The sequence below is a fragment of the Bombina bombina genome, chromosome 12 (genome assembly GCF_027579735.1).
Source record: "Bombina bombina isolate aBomBom1 chromosome 12, aBomBom1.pri, whole genome shotgun sequence".
NCBI lineage: Eukaryota > Metazoa > Chordata > Amphibia > Anura > Bombinatoridae > Bombina > Bombina bombina.
The window spans coordinates 34,248,084-34,266,821 of NC_069510.1; the positions used below are offsets into that span (position 1 = coordinate 34,248,084).

Sequence of the window (18,738 nt, forward strand, 5' to 3'; positions counted from 1 at the left end):
CTCCAGTCGGCAGATTAGGGGTTAATGTTTGAAGTTAGGTGTCGGCGATGTTAGGGAGGGCAGATTAGGGGTTAATACTATTTATTATAGGGTTAGTGAGGCGGATTAGGGGTTAATAACTTTATTATAATAGCGGTGCGCTCGGCAGATTAGGGGTTAATAAGTGTAGGCAGGTGGAGGCGACGTTGTGGGGGGCAGATTTGGGGTTAATAAATATAATATAGGGGTCGGCAGTGTTAGGGGCAGCAGATTAGGGGTACATAAAGATAACGTAAGTAGCGGCGCTTTGCGGTCGGCAGATTAGGGGTTAATTATTGTAGGTAGCTGGCGGCGATGTTGTGGGGGGCAGGTTAGGGGTTAATAAATATAATATAGGGGTCGGCGGTGTTAGGGACAGCAGATTAGGGGTACATAAGTATAACGTAGGTGGCGGTCGGCAGATTAGGGGTTAAAAAAATGTAATCGAGTGGCGGCGATGTGGGGGGACCTCGGTTTAGGGGTACATAGGTAGTTTATGGGTGTTAGTGTACTTTAGAGCACAGTAGTTAAGAGCTTTATGAACTGGTGTTAGCCCAGAAAGCTCTTAAAGGGACAGTTTACTCAAAAATTTTCTCCCCTTTAATTTGTTCCCAATGATCCACTTTACCTGCTGGAGTGTATTAAATTGTTTACAAGTAGCTCCTTTACCCTTATATTGGCATTTGAAATTGTTGATTTAGCATGTGGTATCCCCACCTATTCTGAAAGTTTGTGGCCTCGCGTACCAGCTATAGCTAAGCTTTGTAAACACAGCCAGCAGAAGAAATTACACTCCCAGTCGGATATAGCAGAGATAAGGTAATACAATGTTGATTTTCCATTGTTCTTTCAAAGTACTGGTGATTGTTTTAAGGACAGATATAAGATAAAGAAGCAGGTATATGTGCACAATGTGATACAGTAATGAGATCTGATTATACCTACAAGCTCAACCCATTTTATTAGGTTGTGGCTTCAAAACACAAAATCAGAGCTTTAATATACACAAATAAGCCTTAAAAAGCTAATTTTCATAATTTTTTTACTCTGCAGTTGGTAAAAAAAGCAATTGTAAACACATTAAGGGAAAAACTACTTTACAGTGTACTGTCCCTTTAACTACTGACTTTTTTCTGCGGCTGGAGTTTTGTCGTTAGAATTCTAACGCTCACTTCAGCCACGACTCTAAATACCGGAGTTAGAAAGATCCCATTGGAAAGATAGGATACGCAATTGACGTAAGGGGATCTGCGGTATGGAAAAGTCGCGGCTGAAAAGTGAGCGTTAGACCCTTTTTTGACTGACTCCAAATACCGGCGGTAGCCTAAAACCAGCGTTAGGAGCCTCTAACGCTGGTTTTCACGGCTACCGCCAAACTCCAAATCTAGGCCTAAGATAGATACAATATAAATAATAATTATATTGTAGCTATCTTAGGATTTATTTTTATTTTACAGGCATCTTTTAATTTATTTTAACTAGGTACAATAGCTATTAAATAGTTATTAACTATTTAATAGCTTACCTAGCTAAAATAAAGAGAAATTTACCTGTAAAATAAAAACTAACCTAAGTTACAATTACACCTAACACTACACTATACTTTAATAAATTATTCCTATTTAAAACTAAATACTTACCTGTAAAATAAACCCTAAGATAGCTACAATGTAATTAATAATTACATTGTAGCTATTTTAGGAATTATATTTATTTTACAGGTAACTTTGTATTTATTTTAGCTAGTTAGAATAGTTATTAAATAGTTATTAACTATTTAATAACTACCTAGCTAAAATAAATGCAAAATCACCTGTAAAATAAATCCTAACCTAAGTTACAATTAAACCTAACACTACACTATCATTAAATAAATTAAATAAATTACCTACAAATAACTACAATTAAATACAATTACATAAACTAACTAAAGTACAAAAAATAAAAAAAGCTAAGTTACAAAAAATAAAAAAAATAGTTTACAAACATTTTAAAAATATTACAACAATTTTAAGCTACTTACACCTAATCTAAGCCCCCTAATAAAATAACAAACCCCCCCCAAAATAAAAAAAATGCCCTACCCTATTCTAAATTAAAAAAGTTCAAAGCTCTTTTACCTTACCAGCCCTGAAAAGGGCCATTTGTGGGGCATGCCCCAAAGAATTCAGCTCTTTTGCCTGTAAAAGAAAAATACAACCCCCCCCAACATTAAAACCCACCACCCACATACCCCTAATCTAACCCAAACCCCCCTTAAAATAACCTAACACTAATCCCCTGAAGATCATCCTACCTTTAGTCTTCTTCACTCAGCTGAGCCACCGATGGAACTGAAGAGGAGACCCGGACCGGCAGAAGTGATCCTCCAAGCGGCGCTGAAGAAATCTTCCATCCGATGAAGTGATCCTCCAAGCGGCGCTGAAAAAGTCTTCCATCCGGGCGATGTCATCTTCCAAGAGGTGCTGAAGAAGTCTTCTATCTGGGCGATGTCATCTTCCAAGCCGGGTCTTGAATCTTCATCCCGCAGACGCGGAACATCCTTCTTTACCGACGGACTACCGACGAATGAAGGCTCCTTTAAGGGACGTCATCCATGATGGCGTCCCTTCAATTCCGATTGGCTGATAGGATTCTATCAGCCAATCGGAATTAAGGTAGGAAAAATCTGATTGGCTGATTGAATCAGCCAATCAGATTCAAGTTCAATCCGATTGGCTGATCCAATCAGCCAAAGCTCGCATTCTATTGGCTGATCGGGTATATTGATCAGGTAGCATTTACTTCAGGCTCATGTCCCTTTTAGTTTAATTTATTTTGTTTGTGTCCTCTATTATTAAATCGTTGGCACTATATTAGATTGATTCCATAGTTTAGACACATGGACACTTTTACATTCACCATCACTACATGGAGCAGGTAGGGTTATACTCTCTGATGGAAGGTGTCAGTATATATTTCTGCACTATATGTATTTCTAATGAGGCACACAAATTTAGGCACCATATATTTATGATCACTATATTAGACATTAGTGATGACTTTGACTGTAAAATGTGCTAACCCACCCGCGCTAAGTTTACTTTGAGCACAGTTAGAGCACCACTTGTAATCTTGCCCATATTGTTCAGAAATGGAAGCTACGAATGCACAGAGGGGGTCACATAGTCCCACTTGACACACAATGATTATTTATTTGTTTTAAAATTAATAAAGACAAATATTTGGGGAGTAGAGGAGTGGGAAGGAATTATTGCCTAGAACCACCCATTTATATGTACTGACCCTCTCTAAATCCTACTTCCCTAGGCACAAGCCTATTATTAGACCTAAATATTCCTCGGTGTTAGAGTTTCAAATATCATTGCATTTAGTTTATTTTTTGTTTGTTTTTTGCTTGCTTGTTTTTATGTTAGTTTGTTTTTACATAATACATGTCTTTATGAAAAATATTTATTTTTTAGTGTGACTGCATTAATATCTGCTTATTCTGAGATATTTGCATTGTCCCTAAAAAGTGATAAAATGAAAATAATTCAAGCAATGTGACTTTTTTTCCTCTTTTTTTTAATCCTCTAAGGTGGACTGCCTGTGGATAAATGGTACAGTGAGATTAAGAACTATAACTTCAGCCAGCCCGGATCTGGGGATAATATAGGTAAAATAAAAGAATCACACATGTATATTGATTGGGTAAATACGGATAACGTTTCTCAGATGAAGCTTTACAATAAAACGTTTCCTATAATGGACAAGTACAATTGAACAGTATGCTATCCGTATGTGCCCTCAGTACTGAAGACATTTTGAAAATTTGTGTCAGGTATCATAGATCTTTGTTTAACAAATTATATTCCAGAGAACGAGTAGATCTGTGTTTCTCAATTCCATTCCTCGGGGCACACTAACAAGCAAGATTTTGCTGGACAGGTGAAATAATCAGCTGATCCAGTAACCATGGTTATTAACCTGTTGCCACTCACGTTAAAACCCTGACCATATGACCTGTTAGATTCCTGAGGACTGAAAATCGAGAAACACTGGTCCAAATCCCTCTACTTACTTACCCTCCTCAGGACACACTAACAGGCAACATTTTCAGAATACCTGAACAAGAAAACAGGTGAAATAATCAGCTAATCAGCAATGATTAACAATCTGCTTTCACCTAAGGTAATCCTAAAAGCCTGATCTATTGATCTGCCCTGAGGTCAGGAATTGAGAAATAACACTGTAAGAAGTAACACAAGGTTGTTTTGTAATGTGTTCTAAAAGTGTTAACAGGTGCTGAGATGGACGTGCAGTTATGATTATAGCGTTTTGCCGAAACAAGTCAGCTGGTTCCCTCGGCACCACATGAGATGGACTGTTTCATGTGGGTTTTTTTACATTACAACTTATCTCCTAAGCAGTGAATGCTACGCTGTTCTTGTTTCGTTAACATGATTTAAGGATATTTTTTGCATGAGTCCATTTTGAGATAACACGGATAAGCCACATTAACTAAAATGGTCAGATCCTGAAAAACTGACCTCGAGACCCCCATAACAAGACCAGAAAAAAACCTGTTCCCATTGTCTTCCTTATAACATCATTTTATGCAACAGAAACTGACAATTGCATAAATTGTTGAACAAGAGATTAAAATAATAGTGGAACCTTTGTGATCTCCTGAACCTGCTGATCTTTAATATCACCTTTCTGAGTAATAATCCTGCCCTAATAGTGTTTCTAACATGGCCCACGTCACAGCCTCTGTCTAATGTCGCATTTGGTAAACTGGTGCAATTAAAAAAAACATTTTTTTTCCTTTTGTGATTCAGATAAATACAGTTTTAAAAAGTTTTCTATTTACTTTTATTATCTAATTTGCTTCGTTCTATTGTTTACCTTTGTTGAGTAACATACCTAGGTAGGCAAAAGAGTATGCATTTGTATGGAGCTTTATATAGCTGCAGTTTTGTGATGTGTATCACACACTGTTGCTAAAAAAAAATGCTGCCATATAATGCTCCATTAAATGGACTTTCTAAAGATACCATTATTTTCATAAAATCTTATAATTTACTTTAAATTTTTTTTATAAAATATGAGAAACAAATGGAAAAAAACACACTTTTTCTAAATTTGACCCCCAAAATCTGTTACACATCTACAACCACCATAAAACACCCATACTAAACAGTTTCTAAATTTTGTCCTGAGTTTAGAAATACCCAATGTTACATGTTCTTTGCTTTTTTTGTAAGTTATAGGGCAATAAGTACAAGTAGCACTTTGCTATTTCCAAACCACTTTTTTTCAAAATTAGCGCTAGTTACATTGGAACACTGATATCTGTCCGGAATCCCTGAATATCCCTTAACATGTACATATTTTTTAAAAGAAGACAACCTAAGGTATTAACCATGGTGTATTTTGACTCTTTCCATGCAACCATTTTACCACCAATCTATGCCAAAGTTTGAAAGAAAAATATTTTTTTTTACAAAATAGCAATTTAAGAATACATTTACAGTACGGAGAACGTTAAGGATTACTGCCAAATAACACCCCGATATGTCTTCAGCAGCATCTCCTGAGTACAGTGATACCACCCATGTATAGGTGTGTTGGGTTCTCTGGGGGGCTAAAAGGCCTTATTTTTAGGCGACGCATTCCAGTTTTTCAACTTAGAATTTTCACATCTGTCATCATTCACCCATGTCCTATTTGGGACATTTCTGAAGCTGGCCAATGTAATTTTCCCCCATCAAACCATATATTTTTGAAAGGTAGACACCCTAGGGTAGTTGAAATGCTGGTATTTAACACTTTCCATGCACTATTCAACCACCAGTCTTTGTCAAACTTTTGGGTAGTCATTTTTTGTGTGTGTTATTTTTCACACACATTGTACTTTAGGCATGGATTCTCAGTTCCTGTTAAGTGTTACTGCCAAAAACACATCAATATGTGTTCAACAACATCTCCTGAGTACAGTGATACCACCCATGTATAGGTGTGTCGGGTTCTCTGGGGGCTAAAAGGCCTTATTTTTAGGGACGCATTCCATTTTTTCACCTTGGAATTTTCACATCTGTCATCATGCACCCATGTCCTATTTGGAACATTTCTGAAGCCGGCCAATATAATTTACCCCCATCAAATCATATATTCTGGAAAAGTAGACACCCTAGGGTATTTGAAATGCTGGTATTTTAACACTTTCCATGCACTAATTCAACCACCAGTCTATGTGAAACCATTGGGTAGTCATTTTTTTGTGTTATGTTTCACACACACATTGTAATTTAGACATGGATTCTCAGCTCCTGTTATGTGTTACTGCCAAAGACCACCACAATATGTGTTCACCAACATCTCCTGAGTACAGTGATACCACCTATGCATAGGTTTATTGGCTTGTTTGAGGGGTGCAATGCCAAATGTCTCACATGCGTTAGTGATTTTTTTTCACATTTAACATTTTTTCGTCTTTTTGGGGGCCTTTTTACATATCCCAATTTATTTGCTTTCCATGAATGTGCATGTATTTGAAAAGTTGACACCCCAAGGTATTGTATATTGAGTGCTTTGATGCCTTCAATGCAACCGTTTTAGCCAAAGAAAATGGAGAAAGTGTATGGTGGTAATTTTTCAATTTTTCATTTTTACACACACATTACTTTTTGACCATGATTAAGAAAAGACTGTTGTAAGTTATTGCAATAAAACACTCCAGGTTATTTCCTGCAAGTCACCCTGAGTACACCCATGCCCCCCATGCATAGGTTTGACAGGGGTTTTGGTAAAATACAGCACCAATTTTAGAACTTCTAAAAAATAGAACAGTGAAATATAAAACTCTGGCACAGTAAAAGTAAAAAACAAAAACAAACAAAGTAACAGTAATAATAACCAACCCCTCCACTTAAAAAAAAACAAAACACAATGGCAAATGTTAAAAAAAAAATAAAAAAATACCATTCTGATGATCTGGAGCTCAAGCTGTAAAAAAGTCAGTTTCATTCCAGGGTTTGCTTTTTTGAACAAACAAATGTTGTGGGTTGCATTCTGCATTAAGTAAATTGCAACCTTTTTGTACCAGGCCCTTTTCCTCCGCATAATTAGGTAGGGCCGCAGCAGCTGATCTGCCAGATCAACCACACGCATATGCCGTTTATAGGCCTTGATGCACACTGGTTTCCTTATGCTCTCAGTTCTGCCACGTACAGAGACCTCCACCGTCCTCTCATTGTGGATGGTGGTAAGAAGGTACACATCCTTCTTGTCTCTGTACTTAACTGTCAACAGCTCCTCTTGGCGCAGAGCTGAGGTCTCCCCCTTTGTAGCCGGGTGCGTACAAGTTGTCCTGGGAAACCTGTGCGGTTCTTTTTAATTGTACCGCAAGCTACTGTATCAAAGCAATACAGTAGCTTGAACAAAAGGACACTTGTATAAAAATAATCTAAATACAAGTGGTACCCTTTGTTCATTAGGGGTAATATCAGGTTCCAGACAATCTTGCCAGTGGTTCCTATATGTTCTGGGCAACCTGGAGGGTCAAGGTGGCTATCCTTTCCCTCATACACCCGGAAGGCCTGGATATACCCACTCTCGCTCTCACAGAGCTTACACACCTTTACTCCATATCTGGAGCGCTTGGAAGGAATATACTGCTTGAATCCCAGCCTTCCCTTATACTTCCATAGCGATTCATCCACACATATATTTCTTCCAGGTTTATAAGCCTCTGCAAACCTGGCAGAAAAGTGGGTAATCAGTGGGCGGATTTTATACAGCCATATTTTGGGAGAAAATGGGGGTAGAGCAAATGGGGCTACTTGCACATCGACGGGGGCCCATTGCTGCTTTGCCAAAAAACTGTCAGGCTTTGCAACATGGAAATGATGTGCATATAAATTAGTTTGGGTGACAATGTTCCCCAATACATCATCGCCCAGAAACACCTCCATAAACTGCTGGGGGCTAAATCCTGCCACATCCACATTTATGCCAGGATTTGCTGTGAACATCTGGCCTCTGGAGATGAGGCATTACCCACCCTTTAGCAGCAATGGCAGCTGGAACAACACGTCTCCTTCTGGCAGGGGGGGGGTGGCAGCCACAGATGCATCGCTATCAGTTGAGACTGTATCTAATGATGTATCTGAGCATATGGCAGGGACAAAATGGGGGACTGAGTCCGACATAGAGGCGTCTGACTCTGACGCAAGTATGGCATATGCCTCCTCAGCACTATATGTTCTCTGTGACATGATTTATTTCTATCTAAATTAACTAAAAATTAACCCCTAAAAAATACACAGAGCAAAAAAGTGCTTTTTTTCCCCAATCAGGCAATAGAATGTGATCCAATCAGCCAATAGAATGAAAGCTCAATCCTATTGGCTGATTGGATCAGCCAATAGGATTTTAAGTTCAATCCTATTGACTGATTGCATCAGCCAATAGGATTTTTTCAACCTTACTTCCGATTGGCTGATAGAATTCTATCAGCCAATCGGAATCTAAGAGACGCCATCTTGGATGACATCATTTAAAGGAACCTTCATTGTAGAAGAAGCCGTCGATTGAAGAGTTTGCTCTGCGTCGGATGTCTTGAAGATGGACCCGCTCCGCGCCGGATGGATGAAGGTAGAAGATGCCATCTGGGTGAAGACTTCTGCCCCTCTGGAGGACCACTTCTGCCGGCTTCGTTGAGGACATCTTGCCGCTTTGATGAAGACTTCTTCCGGCTTCGTTGACGATGGATGTCAGCTCTTCAAAACTGTAAGTGTATCTTCGGGGGTTAGTGTTAGGATTTTTTAAGGGTGTATTGGGTGGGTTTTATTTTTAGATTTGGGTTTGGGCTGCAAAAGAGCTAAATGCCCTTTTAAGGGCAATGCCCATCCAAATGCCCTTTTCAGTGCAATGGGGAGCTTAGGTCTTTTTAGTTAGGGTTTTATTTGGGGGGTTGGTTGTGTGGGTGGTGGGTTTTACTGTTGGGAGGGTTGTTTGTATTTTTTTTTACAGGTAAAAGAGCTGATTTCTTTGGGGCAATGCCCCGCAAAAGGCCCTTTTTATGGGCTATTGGTAGTTTAGTTTAGGCTAGGGCTTTTTTTATTTTGGGTGGGCTTTTTTTATTTTGATAGGGCTATTAGATTAGGTGTAATTAGTTTAAAGATCTTGTAATTTGTTTTTTTATTTTCTGTAATTTAATGTGTTTTTTTTTGTAATTTAGCTAATTGAATTGAATTTAGTTAATTGTATTTAATTTAGGTAATGTATTTAATTTAGGTAATGTATTTAATTCTAGGGTAAGGTAATTTGTATTTATTTTAGCTAGGTAGTTATTAAATAGTTAATATCTATTTAGTAACTATTCTACCTAGTTAAAATAAATACAAACTTGCCTGTCAAATAAAAATAAATCCTAAGCTAGATACAATGTAACTATTAGTTATATGGTAGCTAGCTTATGGTTTATTTTATAGGTAAGTATTTAGTTTTAAATAGGAATTATTTAGTTATTAATAGTAGGTTTGATTTAGATTTAATTTAATTATATTTAAGTTAGGGGGTGTTAGGATTAGATTTAGGGTTAGAGGTTAATAACTTTATTATAGTGGCGGCGATGTACAGAGCTGCAGATTAGGGGTTAATAAGTATAATGTAGGTGTCGGCGATGTCGGGTGCGGCAGATTAGGGGTTAATAAGTGTAAGATTAGTGGTGTTTAGACTCGGATTCATGTTAGGGTGTTAGGTGTAAACATAAAATGTTTCCCCATAGGAATCAATGGGGCTGCGTTACAGAGCTTTACGCTGCTTTATTGCAGGTGTTAGACTTTTTCTCAGCTGGCTCTCCCCATCGATGTCTATGGGGAAATCGTGCACAAGCACGTATAACCAGCTCACCGCTGACTTAAGCAGCGCTGGTATTGGAGTGCGGTATGGAGCTCAATTTTGCTCTAAGCTCACTTTTTGTCTTTTAACGCCGGGTTTATAAAAACCTGTAATACCAGCGCTTTAGGTAAGTGAGCGGTGACAATAACGTGCAAGTTAATACCGCACCCCTCTTACCGCAAAACTCGTAATCTGGATGAAAGTAAGGAGAAGGAGATTCACACTGATCAGTGTCAATATTGACTAATTTTGACATGATCAGACAAATGGGATATTTTGTTATTATAAATTAAATAATAGAGCAAGCTCAGATTGGATGACCCCAGCCTGCCCTATATGATGAGGCAGGCTAGAGAAACCCCTAGAAGCCCCATGATGCACTGGGCATCACCATCTTTGAAGCCACATGGGGGAGGGGGGCTATTTTATTAATAATATATATGTTTAATTGTTTTTTTTGTGTTAGTATACTTTACTAAGTGCCTCGACCCACCAAGGCACTTAGCACACTTACAGAGCATCAGAAGCCTGACCAATGACTTCTGATGCTCTGCCTGACTGCTGGGCTCCACGTGTAGTCAAACCGGAAATGATCGCTCCATGGGAGTGATCAAAATGGAGCCCAGCAGTCAGGAACAGTATTGCACGATGCCTCAATATCGAGGCATCACTGCAATACTGTTTGAGCGGCTCCTGCGCTCAGATTACCCTCTCCCTGCATGTTATATTAGTGTTCCATAGTGTAGCGGTCCCACCCGTTCCTGCCCCCGTGCGCGCTCCCGACCTATGAGCGCTCCTGGTGCTCACATGCACGATCCCGCCCGCCTCTTGCGTATATCTGCCAGCGATGAGCCGCCCACCCGCCTCCCTGCAGCTGCTCCCACCCACCAACGATCAGCACCATCGCTGGCCGATGCCGAGGGGGCCACAGAGTGGCCCTCTCTGCATCGGTGGGTAAAAAAAGGTATTGCAGTGATGCCTCAATATCGAGGCATCACTGCAATACCTTGAAAGCGGCTGGAAGCGATCACGATCGTCTCCATCGCTTTAAACCCCAGAGGATGTGCCAGGAACGTCCTTGGTCGTTAAGGGTATTTTTTTGTAGGACGTTCCTGGCACGTCCCCGGTTGTTAAGGGGTTAATTAATTTTTCAACAAAGCATACAAACAGAACAAAGCAAATCTGATTATAGACATAAAGTGGAATCATTTTAAAAATGTACTCGCTATCTTAGTTATTAAAGAGATATTTTGAGTCTCATATCAAAGTAAATATTTAATGATTTAGATAGAGAATACTATGTTAAAAGGGATATGAAACCCAACATTACTCTTTCATGATTCAGATAGAACATTTTTATACAGCTTTCTAATTTACTTCTATTATTAATTAATATAAGTAACTTGGAATGTTATTTAAAATTACAAGCTCTATCTGAATCATGAAAAATATTTGGTGAGTATGGTTTTCTGTTTTGGATTTTTAATATGTACTGTATATTACTACATTGATTCTGGCATGTTTTCTGATTCAAACACATTATAAGCGTTATAAAACTGAAAAGAGTTTGTAAAACATAATTTATGTAAGAACTTACCTGATAAATTCATTTCTTTCATATTAGCAAGAGTCCATGAGCTAGTGACGTATGGGATATACATTCCTACCAGGATGGGCAAAGTTTCCCAAACCTCAAAATGCCTATAAATACACCCCTCACCACACCCACAATTCAGTTTAACGAATAGCCAAGAAGTGGGGTGATAAAAAAGTGCGAAAGCATATAAAATAAGGAATTGGAATAATTGTGCTTTATACAAAAAGCATAACCACCCCAAAAAAAGGGCGGGCCTCATGGACTCTTGCTAATATGAAAGAAATTAATTTATCAGGTAAGTTCTTACATAAATTATGTTTTCTTTCATGTAATTAGCAAGAGTCCATGAGCTAGTGACGTATGGGATAATGATTACCCAAGATGTGGATCTTTCCACGCAAGAGTCACTAGAGAGGGAGGGATAAAATAAAGACAGCCAATTCCTGCTGAAAATAATCCACACCCAAAATAAAGTTTAATGAAAAACATAAGCAGAAGATTCAAACTGAAACCGCTGCCTGAAGTACTTTTCTACCAAAAACTGCTTCAGAAGAAGAAAATACATCAAAATGGTAGAATTTAGTAAAAGTATGCAAAGAGGACCAAGTTGCTGCTTTGCAAATCTGATCAATCAAAGCTTCATTCCTAAACGCCCAGGAAGTAGAAACTGACCTAGTAGAATGAGCTGTAATCCTTTGAGGCGGAGATTTACCCGACTCAACATAGGCAAGATGAATTAAAGATTTCAACCAAGATGCCAAAGAAATGGCAGAAGCTTTCTGGCCTTTTCTAGAACCAGAAAAGATAACAAATAAACTAGAAGTCTTTCGGAAAGACTTAGTAGCTTCAACATAATATTTCAAAGCTCTAACAACATCCAAAGAATGCAATGATTTCTCCTTAGAATTCTTAGGATTAGGACATAATGAAGGAACCACAATTTCCCTACTAATGTTGTTAGAATTCACAACTTTAGGTAAAAATTTAAAAGAAGTTCGCAACACTGCCTTATCCTGATGAAAAATCAGAAAAGGAGACTCACAAGAAAGAGCAGATAATTCAGAAACTCTTCTGGCAGAAGAGATTGCCAAAAGGAACAAAACTTTCCAAGAAAGTAATTTAATGTCCAATGAATGCATAGGTTCAAACGGAGGAGCTTGAAGAGCCCCCAGAACCAAATTCAAACTCCAAGGAGGAGAAATTGACTTAATGACAGGTTTTATACGAACCAAAGCTTGTACAAAACAATGAATATCAGGAAGATTAGTAATCTTTCTGTGAAAAAGAACAGAAAGAGCAGAGATTTGTCATTTCAAAGAACTTGCGGATAAACCTTTATCTAAACCATCCTGAAGAAACTGTAAAATTCTCGGAATTCTAAAAGAATGCCAAGAAAAATGATGAGAAAGACACCAAGAAATATAAGTCTTCCAGACTCTATAATATATCTCTCTGGATACAGATTTACGAGCCTGTAACATAGTATTAATCACAGAGTCAGAGAAACCTCTTTGACCAAGAATCAAGCGTTCAATCTTCATACCTTTAAATTTAAGGATTTGAGATCCTGATGGAAAAAAGGACCTTGCGACAGAAGGTCTGGTCGTAGCGGATGTGGACAGATACCTGGGAAGTTTCTTGTTTAGATGAGACGCCATCAGATCTATTTCTGGAAGCTCCCACATTTGAACAATCTGAAGAAATACCTCTGGGTGAAGAGACCATTCGCCCGAATGCAACGTTTGGCGACTGAGATAATCCGCTTCCCAATTGTCTATACCTGGGATATGAACCGCAGAGATTAGACAGGAGCTGGATTCCGCCCAAACCAGAATTCGAGATACTTCTTTCATAGCCAGAGGACTGTGAGTCCCTCCTTGATGATTGATGTATGCCACAGTTGTGACATTGTCTGTCTGAAAACAAATGAACGATTCTCTCTTCAGAAGAGGCCAAGACTGAAGAGCTCTGAAAATTGCACGGAGTTCCAAAATATTGATCGGTAATCTCACCTCCTGAGATTCCCAAACTCTGTGTTTGTGTGATAATTTTATTAGGTGCGGTTTAGCAAATGTTTTTGTTCATTAAACTTAGTTTGATGATGATACAATCTATTTTATTAGGTTAATAATGCTGTTTCACATTTAAAGTCTTCATTTCAAAGCTTTAAAAATAATGTATTAGGTGTTACTTATGTCAATTTTGAGAGGGGCCTGGAACCTAACTCCCTCACTTCCCATTCACATATATTATAAACTGGGTTTCAATTTACAACGGATTGAATTTACAACCATTCCTTCTGGAACCTAACCCTGGTGTAAACTGAGGGCTACCTGTATTTTGTTATTATAAATTAAATTATAGAGCAAGCTCAGATTGGATGACCCCAGCCTGCCCTATATGATGAGGCAGGCTAGAGACACCCCCAGAAGCCCCATGATGCACTGGGCATCACCATATTTGAAGCAACATGGGGGAGGGGGGCTATTTTATTAATAATATATATGTTTAATTGTTTTTTTTGTGTTAGTATACTTTACTAAGTGCCTCGACCCACCAAGGCACGTAGCACACTTACAGAGCATCAGAAGTCTGACCAATGACTTCTGATGCTTTGCCTGACTGCTGGGTTCCATGTGGAGTCAAACCGAGGCATCACTGCAATACTGTTTGAGCGGCTCCTGCGCTCAGATTACCCTCTCCCTGCATATTATATTAGTGTTCCATAGTGTAGCGGTCCCACCCTTCCCGCCCCCGTGTGCGCTCCCGACCTATAAGCGCTCCTGGTGCTTACATGCACGATCCCGCCCCCCTCTGGCGTATATCCGCCAGCGATGAGCCGCCCACCCGCCTCCCTTCAGCTGCTCCCATCCACCAACGATCGGCACCATCGCTGGCCGATGTAGAGGGGGCCACAGAGTGGCCCTCTCTGCATTGGTGGGTAAAAAAAAGGTATTGCAGTGATGCCTCAATATCGAGGCATCACTGCAATACCTTGAAAGCGATCACGATCGCCTCCACCGCTTTAAACCCCAGAGGATGTGCCAGGAACGTCCTTGATCGTTAAGGGTAAGTTTTTGTAGGACTTCCTGGCACATCCCCGGTTGTTAAGGGGTTAATTAATTTTTCAACAAAGCATACAAACAGAACAAAGCAAATCTGATTATAGACGTAAAGTGGAATCATTTTAAAAATGTACTCGCTATCTTAGTTATTAAAGAGATATTTTGAGTCTCATATCAAAGTAAATATTTAATGATTTAGATAGAGAATACTATGTTAAAAGGGATATGAAACCCAACATTACTCTTTCATGATTCAGATAGAACATGCAATTTTATACAGCTTTCTAACGGCTAGATTTAGAGTTTGGCATTAGCCGTCAAAACCAGCGTTAGAGGCTCCTAACGCTGTTTTTGGGCTACCGCTGGTATTTAGAGTCAGTCAGGAAAGGGTCTAACGCTCACTTTGCAGCCGCGACTTTTCCATACCACAGATCCCCTTACGTCAATTGCGTATCCTATCTTTTCAATGGGATCTTTCTAACGCCGGTATTTAGAGTCGTGGCTGAAGTGAGCGTTAGAAATCTAACGACAAAACTCCAGCCGCAGAAAAAAGTCAGTAGTTAAGAGCTTTTTGGGCTAACGCCGGTTTATAAAGCTCTTAACTACTATGCTCTAAAGTACACTAACACCCATAAACTACCTATGTACCCCTAAACCGAGGCCCCCCCACATCGCCGCAACTCTATGAAATTTTTTTAACCCCTAATCTGCCGACCGCACACCGCCGCCACCTACGTTATCCCTATGTACCCCTAATCTGCTGCCCCTAATACCGCCGACACCTACATAATATTTATTAAAACCATAATCTGCCGCCCCCAACGTCGCCTCCACCTACCTACACTTATTAACCCCTAATCTGCCGAACGGACCTCACCGCTACTATAATAAATGTATTAACCCCTAATCCGCCTCACTCCCGCCTCAATAACCCTATAATAAATAGTATTAACCCCTAATCTGCCCTCCCTAACATCGCCGCCACCTAACTTCAAGCATTAACCCCTAATCTGCCGACCGTACCTCACCGCTACTCTAATAAATGTATTAACCCCTAAAGCTAAGTCTAACCCTAACACTAACACCCCCCCAAAATTAAATATAATTTAAATCTAACAAAATAAATTAACTCTTATTAAATAAATTATTCCTATTTAAAGCTAAATACTTACCTGTAAAATAAACCCTAATATAGCTACAATATAAATTATAATTATATTGTAGCTATTTTAGGATTAATATTTATTTTACAGGCAACTTTGTATTTATTTTAACCATGGTACAATAGCTATTAAATAGTTATTAACTATTTAATAGCTACCTAGTTAAAATAATTACAAAATTACCTGTAAAATAAATCCTAACCTAAGTTACAATTAAACCTAACACTACACTATCAATAAATTAATTAAATTACCTACAATTATCTACAATTAAACCTAACACTACACTATCAATAAATTAATTAAATTCAATACCTACAAATAAATACAATTCAATAAACTAACTAAAGTACAAAAAATAAAAAAGAACTAAGTTACAAAAAATAAAAAAATATTTACAAACATTAGAAAAATATTACAACAATTTTAAACTAATTACACCTACTCTAAGCCCCCTAATAAAATAACAAAGCCCCCCAAAATAAAAAAAATGCCCTACCCTATTCTAAAATTAAAATAGAAAAGCTCTTTTACCTTACCAGCCCTTAAAAGGGCCCTTTGCGGGACATGCCCCAAAGAATTCAGCTCTTTTGCCTGTAAAAAAAAACATACAATACCCCCCCCCAACATTACAACCCACCACCCATATACCCCTAATCTAACCCAAACCCCCCTTAAATAAACCTAACACTAAGCCCCTGAAGATCTTCCTACCTTGTCTTCACCATGCCAGGTATCACCGATCGCTCCAGGATCCGAAATCTTCATCCAAGCCCAAGCGGGGGCTGGAGATCCATCATCCGGTTGAAGTCTTCTATCAAGCGACGGCTGAAGAGGTCCAGAAGAGGCTCCAAAGTCTTCCTCCTATCCGGGCAGAAGAGTAGATCCGGACCGGCAACCATCTTCTTCCAAGCGGTCACAAGCGGCTCCATGTTGAAGACCTCCGGCGTGGATCCATCCTCTTCTTGCGACGTCCTAAGTCCGAATGAAGGTTCCTTTAAATGACGTCATCCAAGATGGCGTCCCTCGAATTCCGATTGGCTGATAGGATTCTATCAGCCAATCGGAATTAAGGTAGGGAAAATCTGATTGAGCTCGCATCCTATTGGCTGTTCCAATCAGCCAATAGAATGCGAGATCAATCTGATTGGCTGATTGGATCAGCCAATCGGATTGAACTTGAATCTGATTAGCTGATTCCATCAGCCAATCAGATTTTTCCTACCTTAATTCCGATTGGCTGATAGAATCCTATCAGCCAATCGGAATTCGAGGGACGCCATCTTGGATGACGTCATTTAAAGGAACCTTCATTCGGACTTAGGACGTCGCAAGAAGAGGATGGATCCGCGCCGGAGGTCTTCAACATGGAGCCGCTTGTCACCGCTTTGAAGAAGATGGTTGCCGGTCCGGATCTACTCTTCTGCCCGGATAGCATGAAGAATTTGGAGCCTCTTCTGGACCTCTTCAGCCGTCGCTTGATAGAAGACTTCAGCCGGATGATGGATCGCCAGCCCCCGCTTGGGCTTGGATGAAGACTTCGGATCCTGGAGCGATCAGTGATACCTGGCATGGTGAAGACAAGGTAGGAAGATCTTCAGGGGCTTAGTGTTAGGTCTATTTAAGGTGGGTTTGGGTTAGATTAGGGGTATGTGGGTGGTGGGTTGTAATGTTGGGGGGTATTGTATGTTTTTTTTACAGGCAAAAGAGCTGAATTCTTTGGGGCATGCCCCGCAAAGGGCCCTTTTAAGGGCTGGTAAGGTAAAAGAGCTTTTCTATTTTAATTTTAGAATAGGGTAGGGCATTTTTTTATTTTGGGGGGATTTGTTATTTTATTAGGGGGCTTAGAGTAGGTGTAATTATCTTAAAATTTTTGTAATATTTTTATTATGTTTGTAATTATTTTTTTTTATTTTTTGTAACTTAGCTTTTTTATTTTTTGTACTTTAGTTAGTTTATTTAATTGTATTTATTTGTAGGTATTTGTATTTAATTTATTTATTGATAGTGTAGTTGTTAGGTTTAATTGTAGATAATTGTAGGTAATTTATTTAATTAATGTATTGATAGTGTAGTTTATTGTAACTTAGGTTAGGATTTATTTTACAGGTAATTTTGTAATTATTTTAACTAGGTAGCTATTAAATAGTTATTAACTATTTAATAGCTATTGTACCTGGTTAAAATAATTACAAAGTTGCCTGTAAAATAAATATAAATCCTAAAATAGCTACAATATAATTATAATTTATATTGTAGCTATATTAGGGTTTATTTTACAGGTAAGTATTTAGCTTTAAATAGGAATATTTTTTTTAAAAAGAGTTAATTTATTTTGTTAGATTTAAATTATATTTAATTTTGGGGGGGTGTTAGTGTTAGGGTTAGACTTAGCTTTAGGGGTTAATACATTTATTAGAGTAGCGGTGCGGTCCGGTCGGCAGATTAGGGGTTAATTATTGTAGGTAGGTGGAGGCAACGTTGGGGGCGACAGATTAGGGGTTAATAAATATAATATAGGGGTCGGCGGTGTTAGGGGCAGCAGATTAGGTGTACATAGGGATAACGTAGGTTGCGGCGGTGTACGGAGCGGCAGATTAGGGGTTAATAATAATATGCAGGGGTCAGCGATAGCGGGGGCGGCAGATTAGGGGTTAATAAGTGTAAGGTTAGGGGTGTTTAGACTCGGGGTACATGTTAGGGTGTTAGGTGCAGACTTAGAAAGTGTTTCCCCATAGGAAACAATGGGGCTGCATTAAGAGCTGAACGCTGCTTTTTTGCAGGTGTTAGGTTTTTTTTCAGCTCAAACAGCCCCATTGTTTCCTATGGGGGAATCGTGCACGTTTTTTAAGCTGGCCGCGTCCGTAAGCACCGCTGGTATCGAGAGTTGCAGTGGCGGTAAATATGCTCTACGCTCCCTTTTTGGAGCCTAACGCAGCCCTTCTGTGAACTCTAAATACCAGCGGTATTTAAAAGGTGCGGGGAAAAAAACTAAATTTATGCTTAC

The 18,738-nt window shown here is 39.0% G+C and overlaps 1 protein-coding gene across 1 annotated transcript in view; it reads left to right on the top strand.

Moving 5' to 3' along the window:
• Window positions 1-18,738, top strand: part of LOC128642613 (Golgi-associated plant pathogenesis-related protein 1-like) — a 57,993-nt gene that overhangs the window by 32,483 nt on the left and 6,772 nt on the right. The window contains exon 4 of the mRNA XM_053695393.1: window positions 3,599-3,676. Within this exon, the coding sequence (XP_053551368.1) occupies window positions 3,599-3,676 (78 nt within the window). The remainder of the gene's footprint in view (window positions 1-3,598; window positions 3,677-18,738) is intronic.